An 18,436-nucleotide genomic window follows, 5' to 3' on the forward strand; every position below is an offset into this window, starting at 1 on the left:
ATACCTCAAATATTTTTCCATTTTCTGTCATTCTTTCACTCAAACAAAATATAATTTTTTCTCATTTGCTTTTAATTCAGCACTCAAGTTCCATTTTCTCCTATGAGATTCACAGTAAATTATCAAAACCCAGCAAAATGTTCTGCTCCTGAACATCCACCATCCTTCTGAGGCAGCTCAGCAGACTGTAAAACTGAAGCACCGTCATCTGGCCTGTAATTAATGTCATAAGTCTTACTTGTAAAATGAGGGAGGCACCATGAGCTTACCTAACTCGTCTGAAAATGTAAGATGCTCATCACCTGTAATCATTGCCTTAACTGTCCTTGATCACTACCGATAGTTGCCAAATTACAGTAACTCTCTTTCTGACACTAAGAACCAGCTGAAAAGGCAGCCCAAGCAGAGCAGTAGGAAAGTTGTTGAAGAGGGGCGATTTGGGCCAATTAAAGAGATTCACTGCAGGAATTTTTCTCCCTTTTTTCCCCTGGTTAATCAGTGATGTAGGGGTTCAGAGGTGCAAGACAAAAATGCAAAGCAGGGAAATCTAGGGCACAGGAAACCTCAGGAATCCAGCAGGGACGTGGCAATTCCACACACCCAGCGGGGAGCCAGAAAAAAAAAATATGCTCAAAGGTTATGGACATACGATCAAAAGCGATCATGTTACTGCAATTTAACAACTTAGCAGCCACCATCTGAGGTGCAGTAAAACACCGTGAATGTATTCTTCACCCACACTGCCTCCAGAGTAAACCATCTGATCGGCAGTAGCTCACGGAGCTGCAGCAACTCTCTCACTTTCAGTTGTATGTCCACGCTCTGGGGTCCTAAGCCCGAAAGTCCCTCTGTGTTGTGTGCAATTTGGGTCCTTGCACGCCTAAATTGACATACCGGCTTCAAGCTTTTGTTGAATCAGGGGTCTCGCACTGATAACTCCTTACAGGGAACGACGTATTCTGTATCATTACATGCTACGTATGTGGAAAAGCAAATTCAGCAAGCCACCAGCTTCTCCCACCTGTTTTTGGCTGCTGCCTCAAAGCAGGGGAGCACCGAGTCTGCACAACTTTGGGTCGATCTAACAGCACAGTGGAAACACATCTCATTAATTTACCACTAAGAGGCTGACATTGAGCAACCATCCCCTTGTTTCTCATTGCTATCATAGGAAAAGGTTCCACCAAGCCACCCACACTGAAGAAGTCCACCTCCATAAGAACTGGACACTTGGCAGGTAGAAGAGCAAAGAAACCCAGGGCCTGGAGTGCATTCCCCAGCTAAGCACAGCTCCCTGGAGCAGATCCTTGCAGGGTTTTGGAGATAAACCTCCATTTTGCTGGGGGAGAAGCATTTTGACGTGTCACAAGGAGCCAATGTGAGCCTGTGCGCACGGCTGGGCAGCTTTAAGGGTTCTGTTGCCGAAGTGCTGGCTCAGCCTGACAAGGTGGCTGGCTTCAGTGGTAAGGTTCAGCTTCTCTCCTACTATTCTTCATAACAAAAAGACAGATATTTATTGCTCCTACCCGAGCTCTCAGAGTCCCCAAGCCCTTCCTTGCTCTGAAACTCTGACAGTACATCTCTCCTATCTGGTGTAGCAGCAGAAAGTGCTTCGCACCTCTCTTTGGGTCTCAGGGAGAAAGTTGCTGGAGGGAAACCGAGGCTGCTCTCACTCCTGCCAGCTGCATTTTTGTGTTTACCAGCCCAGTTGGTATCGAAGATCAACAAAGGGTGGGGAATGGCCCTCATCCAAAGCAGGGCATTGCTTCTGGCGAATGCTGGTAACAGGTATTTCAAGTCTGCCTCTTTGCTATTCAGGAGCTGTACTGTTTGACCTGCAGTCCATGAAGCAGTCATATTTTAACTTCGCTTCTCACCCCACCTTATCTTGTCTAGCCTCAGAAACATAACACAGAGATGAATTTGGTCAAAGGCATTAGGGAAAAAAAAAAAGGACTCCCACTAAAAAAGAAGATGGGAAACAAACTGTGGGAGCACCTCTACAGTTAACAATATAAGCTAAGTAAGAACACAATTGATATATTTAGAAACTAACTTATTTCAGTGGCATGAAATGTGTTTTCCCTAGCAGGACAAAGTTCTCTGCTGGGCTGGAAGTGACAGTGGATGGTGGAATTGCAGTACATTTCAACTGAACAAATAAAAGAAGTTACTTCTTGTAACTCCACGGTGTTGTTACTGCCATGCCGATGCATACACTGTGCACACCCCAGGAGTTTAGTGACATCATGTTTGAAACACAAAGGAAAGCAAAAATAAGAAAATGCATGACTCAACATCTGCACGTAAGACTAGAAAACAGCAGAAGTGCTCTTACCTGTCTGTTTTGAGATGGCAGCGTGGCAGGCTGCATGTGCCTCTGCATCCGATGCGGCTGCTGCATCAGCTGTCGAAACTGCTGCTGGAGAAACTGGCTGTTGTTAGCCTGCTGGGACTGCTGGGCGGCTGGAGACTGCTGCTGCTGCTGGAGATAGTGAATGAGCGACTGCTGCCCTTGTCCTGCTGTCAGAGGTGACATCTTTTGAGTGGCTGACTCTGAGGCAAAGTGAGACAGTGGCTTGGTGTTATTGAAAGAAAACTGGTCTTGGCTAACAGGGCTCTCATTCACTAGACCTGGCTGTAAGCTACTGGATGGCTGTTGCATAATTATGTTCATATTTTTGGACTGGTTTGTAGTCATTGATTTAAAAAGCGAGTTCTGCATACTTGTGGGGTTGTTGGTGGGAGTGATATTAGAGATTAATGTACCTTGAGGACTGAACGGCTGCTGATGCAGAGCTGGGCTCGACAGCTTCTCTGGCCTGTACGGTGGAGAAGGTCCAGTATTTGTGGAAGCCATGCTGGCTACCAAGTTGTTCTGTGGACTTTTAATATTGCTGGCTGGCAAGCTGGCTGCTGTCAGGGCAGGCAGCATGGAGCTCTGCGGGCTGAAGGGCTGCTGGTTCAGCGCCGGACTGGAAAGTTTCTCAGACCCGTAAGGAGGAGAGGGGCCGTTGGAGGGGGTGCTGCTGGAAGTCATGCTTGAAAGCAGAGTGTTCTGAGGACTCTGGATGTTGTTTCCTGGTAAGTTATTAGCAGGCATACCAGACACCATAACATTTTGAGGACTGAAAGGCTGATGGTGTGGGGATGATCCTGCCCTGTAAGGAGGAGAGAGACCAGGAGGAGACATAGTTGGCCAGCTGGGAGCCTGTACTTGTTGCTTAGTCGTAGACACCTGCTTGCTGGCTGCCAGCTGCTTCAGCTGCTGAGCGTGCCAGTTGGAGCCAGGCATGTTGGGTAAGGGTACTGGAAGCATGGGTGGAGGCTGGTTCTTGCTCTGAGCTACCGTCGAGATGGGCGATGCAGCGGGTTTGTTTGAGGGAGGAACTTGGAAGTTAGCTCCTGCGGATGACGGTCGCATCTGAGGAGATCCTCCACTGGTTGGGTTGCATCCTGGAGAAAAGTCTTTGTTAGCAACATGGTTCTCCAAGTGGGAAGTCTGCGGGGAGGACTTTGGAGTGGTACTTATGCTTGGTTGAGAGTGACTCAGCCCAAGTGGCTCTTCGGCCTTGCTGCCCAGAATCTTCTCCAGATCCAGGTCGTTGGGAGAAGGATCGGGCATCTTTGTCAGCTCTTCCAACAGGTCTTGCAACTCTTGGTCCACAGACTGCAAGCTGTTTCCTTTCTCATCATAGTGGACAATGTTGTTGGCCTGCCCTCCTATCGACCCCTTCTGATTTATTTCCGTGTTGGGCGGCACAGAAAACGGGGAGCCGATGCCACTGCCGTTCATGTGATTGTTTTCGAGGAGCACTGAATGACCTGTGACTCCCATGGAAGAGGTGCTGTGACTGGTGGAGAAGGGAGAACTTTGCATTTCTGGACACGCCACATTGGGATTGGTACCTTGGCCCATGGAGAGGGTTACGTCATCGAGACAAAGTCTTTTGCTGTCATTTGGGAAAATGACATCAGGCACACCACTGGAGGCAGGAGAGCTATCATCTTCCAGTTTTCTTTTAATGGATCCCTGTAACTGGGAAAATAAAAAAAAAAAAAAAAGAAAAAGAAAGGATCTGTTATTGACCTTACTCGAACACCCTCTGAAGCTCCACGCTGTAACATTGGGTTGGAGATACTGAAAATTAAATCAGGCAATTAAAAAACCAATCATGTGAGACAAATTCAATCAGGATTTAAGTGGGTGCAACTTCACTGAAATCAGAAGAGTTATAGTCAGACAAAGGCTGAATCTCACATGCTGGCCTTAAAACAGATGTTAAAACTATAAAATACTGTCTGTCATGTGAACTGTAATAGAAGTTTTTAAAATAGTTTCTGGTACCATTTCAATTAAGACATTATACTCCCTGCATAACAAACATGCCAGCATTTTTATGGTAACATTTTTTAGGTCGAAACAATGGCAGATCTGAATGAAACCCTGGACTGAATTTTGCGACCTTCTGCCAGTGACTCTGATTAAATTCAGACCTGAGACAACTAAATTGTTTTACATTCTTTATAGGCAGAGCATCTGAAATAACTGGCATACTTTCTAAACAAACCAAAACAAACAAACAAAAAATCTCAACTATCTATCTAAACAGACTTTCAACTCTCAAGCTCCCTAATCACAGATGTTTTAGATTTTACAAGCCAGTAAATAACTGCTAAACTCTTAATTTTTGTTTGTTTTTCTAAGTCTGTGGCAGCATGGGATTTGTTATTTTGAAGGATTGCAACTCATTTGTAAAAACTGAAATATTTTCAAAATACACTGATAGAAATATCTTGATCCTCACAAAATGGTAGAGTTGTAAATCCGCAAATCCTGAGGAAAAAAAGCAAAACTTCCTTATAAAGAAAATGAAACCGAAAACAATGTCTCTAGCACTAATTCAGTGAGATATGGCAATCTCTTCCAAATATAATCATCTGCAGCTTTCATTTTTAACAACCTTGACCTGTATGTCATAGGATTAATCAAACATTAACATTGCTGCTTCAAGTTAAGGGAAATAAGCCTTCTGTTCTTGTATAACAGTAGAGGGAGGTGGCGTTTAGAAAAGTATCTTGTCAGCAATGGGGAAACCATAGAAAGTCACTGTTCCTCTAAACCAGCTCACGGTAAAACCTCTCCCCGCCCTGACCGACACTTAAAGCACTGCTAGCCACCTAGTACCCGGAAAAAAAATCACATCTAATACCACCGTGTACCATACAAGAGAAGTGCCAGCATAACCACCTCCACTCTAGGGATGCAGTGGGTATGAGTAACTTCTAAATTTTACACTAAATAGGAAGCACAAGAGCCCCTACGTCACTGCCAGAGGAAGCTGAAGCATCGGGGACTGGATTATTCCTCTGGATCGGGGAGGCCAGAATTTGCCTAGCTTTAGGAAATGGAACAAGGCCTAAATCTTCTCCCAGGTGTTGGTCTAATGATGGATCAAATTGTTTTCCCTCATTTTCTTTGATAAAACTAAGCCAGGGTTGCATGTTTCAACAGATGTTGCCCCGTGTAGGCTGAAACTTGTTGGTAGAGCATAACTCCACGTATTTAAACCCAGACACGTACACAGAATCTTTACAGGGGCTTCGCACATCCAAAACAAACACAGCGCGTTCCCAAGTTGCACCCTGGGAACCTCGAGGCAGGCGCTGCTGGGGGATCTCCCACACTTGGCCAGCTGACACGCTGGCATGCACATCCTTGCCAGTGCTGCTTTTTGCCATAGGACATTCCTATGCTCTGAGTTACTGGGGGAAAAATCGGGCTTTCTAAACACTTCAAAGATATTCTTTAACTGTTGCACGGGGGAGTAAATGTGATGGGAAAACAAAAGCCCATTTCTCCAAGACTATTGCTACATGTAAACAGGTAAAATAAGGCCATGGCGTTCAGAAGGTATGGGCATACCAAAACTGGGACAAGGTTTTTAAATAGGATGCTGTTCCTTAGCTCCCAGAAGCCTGGCTGGAAGAGATGCAACAATGTTAGCTAGATGTTATGTTCTCTTGAAAAGCAAGGCTCCTGTTTCCCATCTGAATATTTGCAAGGTGACCATAAAAACCAGAAGACCAACTTCTCCCAGTGCAGGCAGGTACAGCTCCACAACATTTTGTAGTATTGCATTGGCTTAAGATATGCTTGACTACAGCCCCAAATTTGAGAAAGATACTATCCTTAAAGTGAACTAAAGACATCGATGAGTAACTTCGGTCAGAAGGGAGATCTGGGTATCATCAAGCACATCGCAAACAAAGAAAATAGACGACAGTATTTCGCCGTGGAATAGCTGAAAGCTTTGCTTAAATACTCCCCACTTGAATGCACATGACTGCTCCTCCCATACCGCACGCTGTGCTGCTGCGGTCTCTGCAAGGAGCCAGCACATCTCCCTAGCTCCCCTGTGGATGCTCTCCATTCGTGTACCCCTGCAGCAACATGGACAAGTACAGGGGAAAGAAACACAGTTTCGTGTCTCAGGGACATGGGCGCACTCAACCACACCATCACCACTGAGGCACGATGACTTTTAGGACCAGGAGCTCCTGACCAAACTCATTCAAGCAGCAACTAGTTGCAGATCATTCCTCTGGCACGCTCAGGCATCTCAACACCATCATCTCTGTAAAGCACCTCCATCCTTTTCTAGACTCTTCCCTTACAAAAGCCATTTTTATTGCACATTTCCCTCGTTTTGCCCTCGATTTTCCTAGAAGAGAGCTAATTTATTTCAACTTTCTCCCCTTCTTTTGAGAGGGTTTATGCTATTTGACAAACTCAGGAGAAATGAGGAGAGCCCCTAAAATATGATCTTTCCCTTTCTCTGCGGAGTAGTGTACTGGGCAGCTTCGTTCCAAACTGAATACTGGGAGGTGAATATAAATATTTCATAAACATGTAACATACACACACACTTAGGGTGTCTGGGAGCTGTATATGGCTGTATGTGGGAAAGCCCCATACATGCAAACAAGGGCTACACAGCCAAGGAACCAGTGGGCTCTTGTGACCTTGTCAAAATTCACTGCACTAAATTAGCATGAACACGCTAAATTCTCCTGGGGAATAGTTGGGAAATGAAGGCTGGCTCTCCACTTTGAGCAACATCCGATTTTGAGGTGCCCATGCTCCCAGGTTTGCTTTGGAAGCGAGCACGCCACGACCCCGGCACTGCTGCCCTCTCAAAACCAACAGGCCCAAGCTACAAATGCGTCGCGCTGCTAGCTCCTACTGGTAGTATAACAATAAATAATAACTGTTTACACTGCTCCTTCTCGGGCAGCTCTACAGCACGGTTACAAACCCCTGATTTGTCACACATTACCTCTGCTCACAGCAGCGAAGCCCTGCGCGTGGGCAGAGCGCCTGCAGGCCGAGTGCCGGCACGCTGGGCCTGGCTGCCCCGGCCTTGCCTCGCCGTGCCCCCACAGCATCCTCTGCCCGCTTCTTCCCAAACACAGGCAATGGTGCCAGCCCCCAGCACCTTGCTGCTTCTCAGCAAAGGCTGGAAGTGGCAACAAATGAAGCAGAGAGATCGAATTGTCCATAGATACACATCGTGGTGGTGCTGTCGGATTTTAGTAACATGCCGCATGAGCTTCTCCCGGTTGGCTCAGAGCCTCGCCAACACTGCGTTTCCTTTCTTACTTTAATCCCAAAACTGTCCTCAGTTACCCTGCCAGCTCTGTGTGACCCAGGTTGCCCCATGGCCCTGCTACCAGCCCGTGCTAACTCTCTTGTCCCTTCGTGCCTGCAGGGTGGCTGGGAGGAAAGGGCCACCGCGGCCAAGAGCTGGGGAGAGCCTTGTTGTACCTTTCATCCCCCTTCCATCAGAGAAAAAAAAAAAAAAAAGCTGAATCTAACAAGAGATTCCTATTTAGGACAGCGCAAAGCAGAAATGAGAAAGGAAAACTGTTAGGTGAGGTATTTCTGTGCCTCTTCCTGGTTTCTGCAGCCTCTGTCAGAGATTCAAACCTTGATTTAGAGCAACCGCAGGGTGCTGATTATTGATCTGCAACCACCCCACCCCACTCACTGCCACTGAGCCATCCAACCTACAGCAGCGATTCCCACACCTACGCAGCCTCTTCGCACAAGAACCGAGCCCAGTGAGACACTGCCATTTTGAAACCACTTCTGTAGAGCCCTCACGGCATTCTCCTTCGATGTCTATTCCAGCTCCCTCCATCCCCAGCACAGCCCGTCACTGTTGGAGACCCTCTTGACTTAGCATTAAATATATTGATCTGGGATACCCAAAATGGGAGTCAGATAACTTTTTTTTCACTAGGAGTCCTAGGACCCTTGTAACTCTTGGGAAAACCCACATGTTGGCTTCTCCAGCATCCCCTTGAGACCCCACAGCAGACTGGGTCTCCAACTCTCCTATTTTTCAAGATACATTGCAGACTGTTTTTTCCCCTCTGCAAAGTATAAAATCTGAGATTTGCTCAACTGAACTGACCAGAGAACCTTTCACTCTCTGTCTCTTTCAAACACTAGACACTGCCAAAACTGGAAGCATGTATTTGCCAGAGGCAAACTGTTTGCAGCATTCAGCCATCAAGACTTCAGTCTCTGTGGCTTCAACAAGCTTCAGCGAGAGCTATCTGCCCATCAGCCCGAAATGTTTCTATCTGTTCTGACAAAAACAGTCATGTAATGAGAAAATGAAACTGGCAATTTTCCATATAAAACAAGAAAACTTCACAATTTTTCTCCTGTGCCTTAAATATACAAGTTGAAAGGTCTGTGCTCTATATTGCTCATTTCTCCAAAATCTAATTTTAATGACCTGCTAATCTTTGCGGACAGATTGTGAAAAAGGTGAGAATTCTACTGCATGTTTGGAGGCTGGCAAGTGGATTTGATATACCATTACCTTTTAAATGGCAGCAGTTACTTGTAGCCCTGCTTGAACTATCAGACGTGCTGCTTTCAGTAGCAGGCTGGCTTGCACATGAGCAACAAAACCCAAATGCTCATGGGCAGAGATCCCATTTAACAACAGCAGAACCTGGCACTGCATTAAGTGCATTTAGCACATCTGCAGATTTGCATTTGTGCATGCTGGTTGCCGTTTGGTAACAGAAACTTGCATTATATATCAGAATCCAAGAAGAAATGCTTCCTGCTGAGGCATACAGCGAGTAGCCAAAGCAGTCCATGACTACCACCAAGAAGTATGCTTCCATATCTCAGGCTACAAGGAGAACTCAAGGGGGCTTAAGCAACTGAAACCACCATTTGCTGTCTTCATGCTAAGATTAAGCATAAACTAAAACCTAATTTTTCCTACTGCTTCAGGCTGGTTGACCCTCCTGATTTCAAGGGATTTCAGCATGGGTGGACTTAAAGCTGTCATTTCACATTGCCAGGAAAGAGATCAGAATGTGATTCCAAGCTACCAGAGATGTGTTTTGCTGGGCTTAAAAATAATAATAAGTACAAAAGAAAAGTCTGCTTTGGGGTCTGTTGGGTATTTGCAGGCTGGAAAGGTGGCAGATCCATTCACAATGAGGTGTGGTAGCGGAGAAAAGATTATGAACAGGGAAAATGCACAGGGTTGGATTTCCTTCTATTCATCACGCTCATGGAAATAGGCAATTGGAGGGGAGGATGTAGGAAGAGGAACCGGGGATGTAAGCAGTTATTTAACCATGAAAGCACATGGGTTATTGGCTAGCTTGCATGTATTATGTGGATAATTTTTACCTGGAACTAGGGCTTCTCCCAAGTGTGTAATTTACAGTGCCGATATGAAATCTGCCATCTTTAAAAGAGGCATATTAACATAGATTGGAAATTGTTGCTTAGGCTGTACAGATGCAGAACGACTCCCAAACACTGCTGCTCCGTGTGTGTAACTACATCTCCCGTCAGCACAGCAAACACCAGTTTGCTTGACACAAGCTTGCTGTGACCCTTTCCCCGTGACCGCCACCACTCATTGTGATCTTCTCATGTTATTCCCTCAAGACATCAGTGCGTATCTTCGAAGGAACCCCAGTCTATGTTGAAAGAGAAAGAAGAAAACTGCTGCTACTTAACGTATGTGCACTTTTAAGCGGTGACTGCTGATCTGTCACTTTCTTTCATCTTTTGCCTCCTTTTCCACATAACCATGCAGTGTAGGAAGTAATCCTGGCTGCCAATACCTAGAACTGCATGCTTTGGCGGGTAAGTACAAAAATCCAAAACATCATGACAATACAAAACCAGAAAGATGTGATCTTACAATAAGCTTAAACCGCAGAAACTAACAGGAAATTCAACCTGGATTACCAAGGCTGTTACGTATTACCTTTTCTATAAATCTTAACCAAACATTAAAGGGAAGGAAATACTACAAATATGATTTTCTCGTACTGATTTGTGTGAATGCAGTTAGGCTCATATTGACAGAAATACAGCTGATCCACATCCTGCTCTCAGTTGGAAGATCTCATGGGCTACAGAGCGGCAAGTTTGTGAACAAGGTTTTTCTGATGACCCTCGTCTAAAATGATGGGCAACATCCCTAATGTCAAAGTAAAGATATCGAGGTAGGATCGGTTCCAAGGAGAGAAAAAGTGCATGGGCAAAAAATGTACCTATTTCTCCATCCCAGAAAAACTGGCCACATAGAAGAGACAAAGTAGCATTCATTGTAGAGAAAAAATAATAATAAAAAATATACATTTTAAAGAAGATCCAGCAGTTAGTTTTGCTACTTTTCAGGGCAGACAGAACTACCAATCTCATTTAAAAAGCACTAAGGGATAGCTGCCCTACCAAAACAAACATTCAGCATCTTCCTATCTTGTCTTTCCTTAGCAATTCATCTGCTTTCAGTATTAATGGCGTTGTTAAAAATGGAAATTTTTCCAGGGGAAAAATTGCTGTTGACAAATGGATCTGGAGGAACAGGACTACTGCCTGCTCCTGTGTTGTACTGCTAGCAGGAGATCTCTGTGCAGATGCCTCTTAATTAGTCATCCGAAGACTTGCAGCAATCACGCCATACATATTGTCTGGCTGCAGTTTCCACATTCCATGTAATGACAAGTGCTATTAATGAGACAGCTGAAGACAGAAGAAGTTCTCTGCCTTTCGGGTTTTAAGCTGTAGTACAAGAGCGTTTCTTTCCTATCTGGCCGTAAATCAAGATCAATCTGAGGCTCAACGCCTTTCCATCAGTATTACCTCATCTTACCTCTGTTTTAATACCAGCAGTATTGTTTTATATCTTTTTTTATAGTCCATTAATTTCAAACTCCTATGGAACACTTTGCAGTAATTTTGTAGACTACATTAATTTCTCACGGCAATAGCTAGGCTGGAGAATTGTAGATCGTCTCCACTGAGCAAAAAGTGATGGTTTTGCTACTTGGGTCTTTTGGGAATTGAAAGATATTTTTCCTTCTTTTCTAGCCCCTGACACTGGCACGGTTATGCAATGACCATAGGTTAACAGGAGCTAACTATAGGAGACTGTATACGTTCATAAATTGTGAGGTAGGTTTACCATTTACTAGATAATCAGATAAAATCCAGTTTGTCTTTTTTTTTTTTTTCTTTCTTTTTTTTTTTTTTCTGCTAGGTATTGCATTATTTGTTCAAACCCCAGAAGATTTACCTCCTGCATTTCTCTCAAGCTACAGGTTCCATTTTGTCAAAAGGTATCGTTGGGGAATTAACAGCCTGCAGGCAAAGCCTTCAATTAGGTCAAACCTGGGGCCAGAAAGCTCTCAGGTTCTCGGAGCAATAAGAAACAATGGGATTTCAGTCTGAAAAAAGGCAGCTCTGTTTCAACAGCTGAAGTACTTACACTTACTCCCCCAAAGAATAATAGCTCCAACCTTACCTGCGAGGCTGTACTTGAATGCTAATGCCGTGTGGCCTTATATCAGACCGCTAAGTGGCCTGCTTGCCTTCTGTACTGGGAAGCAATGCATTACTGCACCCAGAGCTCTCCACTAGGCTTAGGGGACAAAGCATCCAGAAGAGCAGTTTCAGTTTTTTCCTAAGTGGCATCAGAAACAGGAGCACAACTCTTAGGGAAGATGGAACAAATGGGTAAGTGAAGGCAATGCTCTGAATGGCTCCTCCCCAACACATTCACCCCATGCTTTTGTTCCTCTGTGCTTCAATAAATTAAACAATAAGCAGGATATCGATTAATACAGAACCATAAAAACAAACCTCAGTTAGAGCAAAAAGCTCATGAACCCAGTGAATCTCCCGCTGAACCCGGGTGTAGAGAGCCTGACACAGCCAGGAGCAAGGACGTCTGGTAAAGCAGAAGAGTCTGGCAGTGAATATTTGTCTCTGACAGCTTCCTTTTGAAGCCTCCATCTTTCCCTGCCCAGCAGCTCTGCCATGCTCAGTGTACCCGCTCTGGAACATGCACACGGCTCGTTGGCAGCCTGTTTTTGCAGCCTTCCTTCCTGCACCGGTGAGCTGACCGGACCAGCCTCCTACAGCACACACTCCTCCAGCGCTATCTCTTACTTACCCAGGGATCTTTAAAGGGCTGCTGCAAAACACTGGTGCTAAAAAAACACAACCAAAGGCACCATCACCCCAGCCCCAAAGCCCTTGTCCTGTATAAAGCTGCTGAAATCCTGGCCTCACTTAAATGTTTATTTTAGGACACTGGCTTCTGCAGGGATGCGATGCCACTCTTTGCTCTTTTATTAACTAAAGGAGTGAATTGAAAATATGCAGGATTTGGAGGAATTCTCTCCAGCAGAACGTGCAGTGCTTCGGTTACTCAGATTTTAACCACAGATCCTCTCAACTTGTTACAGATACCAGCTCCCCTCTGTCCTAGATGCAGTGTTAATCACACATTCATCACTGCAAATTGACAACATAAATGCTGACTTGTGCAAACAATGTTAGAGAAAATGGTGTTCTTGCTGCAGAAGTGAATTACCCAGCCTTTCAAGCTCTCCACACTTCTCGGTTTTATGTAAACTCTAATTCCTAAGCCTTTGTTCTGCCTTTAAAGGTCACACAGTTGAAGGCTATGAAGCATAGCGTGTGTTCCCACTGATATTAAAACAATGTTTACTATATCATGCACATAAACGTAAAGAAGAAACAGTTTGCAACCTGCTGTTAATAAGAGATGATTTATGAGAGAGCATTGTTCCGAGTATCAACATGTGGAATGTACAAATCTGATCTTAATCACGCACGGTGATTTTTTTGGTGTGTGTTTTCAAGTAAAGCCTCCACAGCGCCCTGCAATCACACAAACTTCTGGTGACACTGTATTTGACTGATTAAACTCTTAATCTCGCCAGGGCTTAACTTCAGGAATACAAGCAGGCTTTTCAGATTCAAGCATATGATTGCACATTTGCAAGCTCAGGATTTCATTTGCATATTCAAATTGCAGAACTGCATCTTCCCTTTGTCTGCGTACGGCCAACTATAGCACTCCAAATGCTAAACAACAACCGTAGAGTTGGGCAGTATTTTTAGCATCTCTGTGGTGCACTTCTATCTTTAGCTGCTGTGTTCAAAAAACAATCCCAGAGGACACTGCATAGCTAACATAGCTCAGGATCTTCATCACGTTCAATTTTTCTCCTGAAACATGGTGAAAGCAGACTATATGAGAGGCCAAGCCATGGCCAGACAAGGTTTCCTACTGTCCGGAGCAGAGCAGAACTGCATCGAAGGATTAAAACATGCAAACACGAGAGCATTCTGCCCTGCAGAGGGGATGGAGGTTGCTGTGACTTCCTCGGGGGGAAAATACAGCTCTACACACCCTGGCTGTGCTCTGTGCAGATAAATCAAGGAGGACAGTGAAGGATTTCTGCATGTTGTTTCCTAGCAGGATGTGCCCATGGGTTCATGGCAAATTTCTGGTCAAAGTTTAACCCTGCACGAGAAGTTAATAATTGAACTTGCCAAATCATCACAATTTCTAAATCCAACTGCGTCTTGTTTTTACAAAGAGGCATCTTAAACCAGTGAGCCATTTTATTAGGCTCATGCTCATGAAACAAAAACATGTGTTAGCTCTTGAGTGCCAAGTATCATCCTGGAGGGTTACCAATCCCTGTTACAGATTTTGTAGCCAGACTGCAGTTATCTGTCATAACAGAAGAGGTAGTTTTCAATACACAGAATGAAGCACGTTGCTCGGTTCGGGAATATTTTACGTGGTCCTGGTCTCTGTGTAGAGCTATGAAGGAGATGTATTGCAGGGGTGGTGGGGAGGAAGAGCTTAAACCTGACTGCTGACTGCAGCCAGACTGTCCCATGGGAGCCTCCAGGAAGGTTTGGGTTGCCCCCAAGCCTGTTCCTTCGTTCTCTGGAGGTATTTTTGAAAATGTCTACAACATCACCAGTTCCAAGATGCAACCATAGCAGCTGGGTCAAGTCTGAGTGTGGAGGAAGCATTTTAGAGTCATCTGGATGAGGTGTTTCAAAACTGCAGGTTTACCACAAAGAGAGAAAGAACTCGTCATGGGAATGGCTGTACTAATCAGATGATTGATCTCTGAAACTTCGAATCTGAAATGGTTTCCACAGAGCTGGAGCTGCATGCAGAGACAACAGCCTCTAGTATCTTGACATACAGAGGGAGCACTTAGGGAGTCCCAGGTATTCTGTTAAGGTGAAGGGAAAGGAACTACAAAAATGAACTATTTTTTCATAAAATGCCTTAGCTGAGGTTTGCAGATGAGCCTAGCTGAGCTTGTTGTCTCCAATTTAATTTTAAGGGGACAACATGAAACCCCTTAGAAAACTTTAGACCTTGTGAGTGCTTCACAAACAGGCTCTCCATCTCCCCATCTACACTTTCCTTCTCTCCCATTACTACAGCCTTTCAAATGCTGTTATTAAAGTTTTTCGGATGATAAGGGGGCTTTCCAAATAGACTTGTGTTCAGCAGTTCCCTCTGCCCTGCCGCGGGTATGGCCGTGCTCCTGGGAGGTGTGCGACCAGGGGAAGCAGCCCCAGGGCCAGGAGGGTGGCAGCAGAGCAAGGCTGAGATGCGCAGGCAGCAGTGGCCAGGCTGCAGCACTTACTGGGTGTTGGGTCTGCAGCACACATCTGCAGATCTCCTCTCCTCTCCTCTTTTCCATACAGCACGTCTTCTATCAAGAATATCAGAGCTATTCATTTGAGGTGCTTACATTATGTAACAGCAGCGTTGGGTTAAGGAGAAAAGAAAAAAACACAGGTAGTTTGTTTTTTTCTGAGCCCTTTGTTACAAGACTTATTTTTTAAACAAGTGGAGGCTTCCCCACGCCCAGATGTGAGGCTGACATCCCATCCCCTCCATCCTGCTGAGGGCTCCTCAACTCGGGACCGTAGTTTGCAAGGTTTGGCCTTCCTAAGCAGCAGTGATACCAGAGGAAAACTCGCTGCATAATTCTGGTCATCAGCAGTAAATTACCCTTCCATTTTCTAATACAGACATGCTTCTAGAGATGAGCAAACACATTCTTTAAAGGTCAGAGCATCTGAACTACATGAACCTAGTTTGGGATAAAAAAACTGTTGTTGTCTTTTAGTTATGACATTTCAGTTTACCCACAAGAATTACACTACTTCCCCTTAAAGTCTTCAAGCCCATTAACATATTTTTTGTCCCAGTGTTGGAAAGTGATGAAGGTAAAAATGCTAACGCTCTTTTTCTGTGTCAGCTTAGCTCAGCTGTCACCAAATCCACTGATTTGTCAAGAATAAAACTATTTCTTACCCGTGGGCTTGAGCTGCCCACAGACGTGTGCGTGGGGATGCCCTCGGTGCCCCCTTGGGAAGGGGCAGGAGGAACCCGACTTGCCTGGGAAGCAGCCCGGGAGAGCCGCATGTGGGCACTTCCAGCAAACTCTGCAAACCTGAAGGAAAACAGAGCTAAAGGGCCAGTAACTTTCATTTTTTTTTCTGAAAGAAGGGAAGAAACTTCCTCTTTCAGTTACAGTTAGGTGGCCTGGTGGGGACATAACTGCTGCAACGATCAGGAAACGCCGGTCACGTCGGATGGCCGTGCCGAGCGCCGCTGGAGAACTGCACGGGCCTCCAAAACTGGGAGCAAATGCTTGGATTTACTGGAATTGCTCCAATTAGTCAAAAAAGCCATAATAAACAGCACTGTGTCCACCTTTGAGCTGAAGGGTGTTAAGGGAACTGCAGGAGCGCCAGTTTAACCCCAGCCCAGGGAGCAGAGGGCCTCTTCGTTTCCAGAGAGCTGCCTGAGGTGACTGCAGCCCTTCTGCCTGGAGCTGCCAGTGGCAGAGGGCAGCCTCTCATGTCGGTGGCCCAGGGGCTGTCACCTACTGCTCTGCAGCAGGGAACGCAGCTGAGGGAAGCTTCTCCAAAAGGACTAACTCGATTACTTCCAAGCGCCTGCCGTGGCTGTAACCCCTCACCTCCATCCCCATCGCTACGCGAAGCACCTGCCAGCTCAGCCTGGGCCCCGACAATATTTGCAGCATGCATCATTGAGCCTCCATACGCGTTTCGTAAGCCTCCCGTTCCCAAGATCCCAATGGAGCCGACTTCTCAGTTGCAACACTGAACGTCTGACCCAGCACCAGCTCCAGCAGAGCCACCCCTGGTGTCACCATCACCACCACCAGCTGGTGGCACAGGCAGCCCCTCCGCCAGCCGTGCGGCTGCCCTGGGGCACAGAGCTCCAGTTCTTCAAAACAAACCTACTTCCCACTGAGGTTGCTTGCGGGCACTGCAGAGAAACTGTACCTGGTTTCCTCTGCTTCAGCCCCCAGATTCGCCTGATGTGGTGTAGGAAACGGGCAGGAAACGTCAGCCTGACGTATCACGGCACTTCTCCCGCTCCGTGCCGCGTCTGAGCAGCACCAGCACCTGGCCTTGCACTTGGACAGCCTTGCTTACGCACTTTTGAGGCTGACATAGGGCTGAGTACAAATAAATACCTGAATACCTCGCCTAATTTATTTTATTTTTTATAAAGGAGGCTTGAGACCCTGTTTCATACCTATTTGTATTCAACGCTGACACAAATTGAACATTTCCAACCTTTTTTTTTAAGAACCACAAAAAAAATTAAAAACCTCAACCTATTTTGCACTCCTTCTGGTACCTGTGCTAAGAACCGATATTTCTGGAGCTCTGTACAGACACAAAAGGTGCCAATGCCCCAAAAAAGCATACTATGTTAAACCCAGGAGTTAGGCTTCGGCTATTAGATTTCTCCCTTTCATGTTCATCTTAAATTTGCTTCCATTAAAAAATCCAAGGCAGAAAAAACAATGAAGACAGAGTCCTTCACCTTGCTTCTTTGCACAATCATTTGGACAACGGATGTAAAAAAGCACTTTACTAATCTGGCAGCATTTTATAATCACAGGTGCAGATCACAGCATAAGGAGTGAGGAGGTGCAATGAGACACAGCATGCTTCTCTGACAGAACTGCCCCTCTTTTCTTCTTCAACACCTTGAATTGAAATGCAGTTTTCCTGTTTTGCCTCCCCATTAATTACGTAAGAACAAGGAAAGATAAATGTCAAGTGTATCTTTGAAGGAAAAGCGCACCACAACTTATCAGTCCTCAAAGGAAAAAAATAATCTCCTTCTTCCCGGATTACTCCTGTCTTTGTACAACCGTTATCTCACCTTTTTGTGTTTTCTATTGATTGCCAAGCAAACAGCCAATATATCATTATATTGATTATATCATTATATCATTAGTGAATTTACAGCTCATAAAGGACCATCCAGCATCTTCACCACACCATTTACACTGCCGATCACTTCTGAGGAATCCAGCCCATGCTGCCTCTTGTCACAGCCGTCAGAAGTAACTCTCAACACTGAGCCCACTTTAAAGACCTGCGCTACTGCTTAACCAGACACCAAGAATAACAAACGCATGGGAGAAGCAGGGTTACACGAGGGTGGACTTTGCATTTAAGGAAGTTTCTTTTCCCAGCAGCACACGGCGTGTTGCTCTGCATGGCGTTTCCTTATTTTCGTGAGATAAATCTGTTCTGTAGTGAGACAGACACCAACTCAGAAGTGTCAATATGAGCAACTCCCTGAAAACAAACGCTGCTCGTTTATGATACAGCATTTCTAACGAGGAATGGGAGCCCGAACTGTGGGGCAAGAGCTGCAAGTACCGATGGCAAAGCATGAGGCCCTGCAGGACTTGCAGCAGGTGTGAGGATGTGGCTCCCTTGTGGTGCTCTTTTAGTTCGGGGTTTCTGAAAATAAGAGATTCAACTTTTGTTTCTAAAATCCCCACGAGCTCTTGACTTCAGCAGGAGGGAGGGAAGAAGAGCGAACTTCTTGCATGCCCTAAACTTGCTGATGGTTTGTGCTCAACAATAAGGGCAGCCCAAGAACAAGAAGGAATTTTTGTTGCTTCTTAAAAACGTGTTTATGCTTTTCTCCACGTGAGAAAGCGACAGCAGCCCTCACCAGCA

The 18,436-nt window shown here is 45.4% G+C and overlaps 1 protein-coding gene across 1 annotated transcript in view; it reads right to left on the minus strand.

The window, feature by feature from the left end:
- MAMLD1 (mastermind like domain containing 1) overlaps positions 1 to 18,436 on the minus strand; it is a 77,318-nt gene that overhangs the window by 29,083 nt on the left and 29,799 nt on the right. Inside the window, exon 2 of the mRNA XM_032196454.1 lies at positions 2,339 to 4,039. Coding sequence (XP_032052345.1) covers positions 2,339 to 4,039 — 1,701 coding nt within the window. The remainder of the gene's footprint in view (positions 1 to 2,338; positions 4,040 to 18,436) is intronic.

The sequence above is a fragment of the Aythya fuligula genome, chromosome 13, assembly GCF_009819795.1.
Source record: "Aythya fuligula isolate bAytFul2 chromosome 13, bAytFul2.pri, whole genome shotgun sequence".
NCBI lineage: Eukaryota > Metazoa > Chordata > Aves > Anseriformes > Anatidae > Aythya > Aythya fuligula.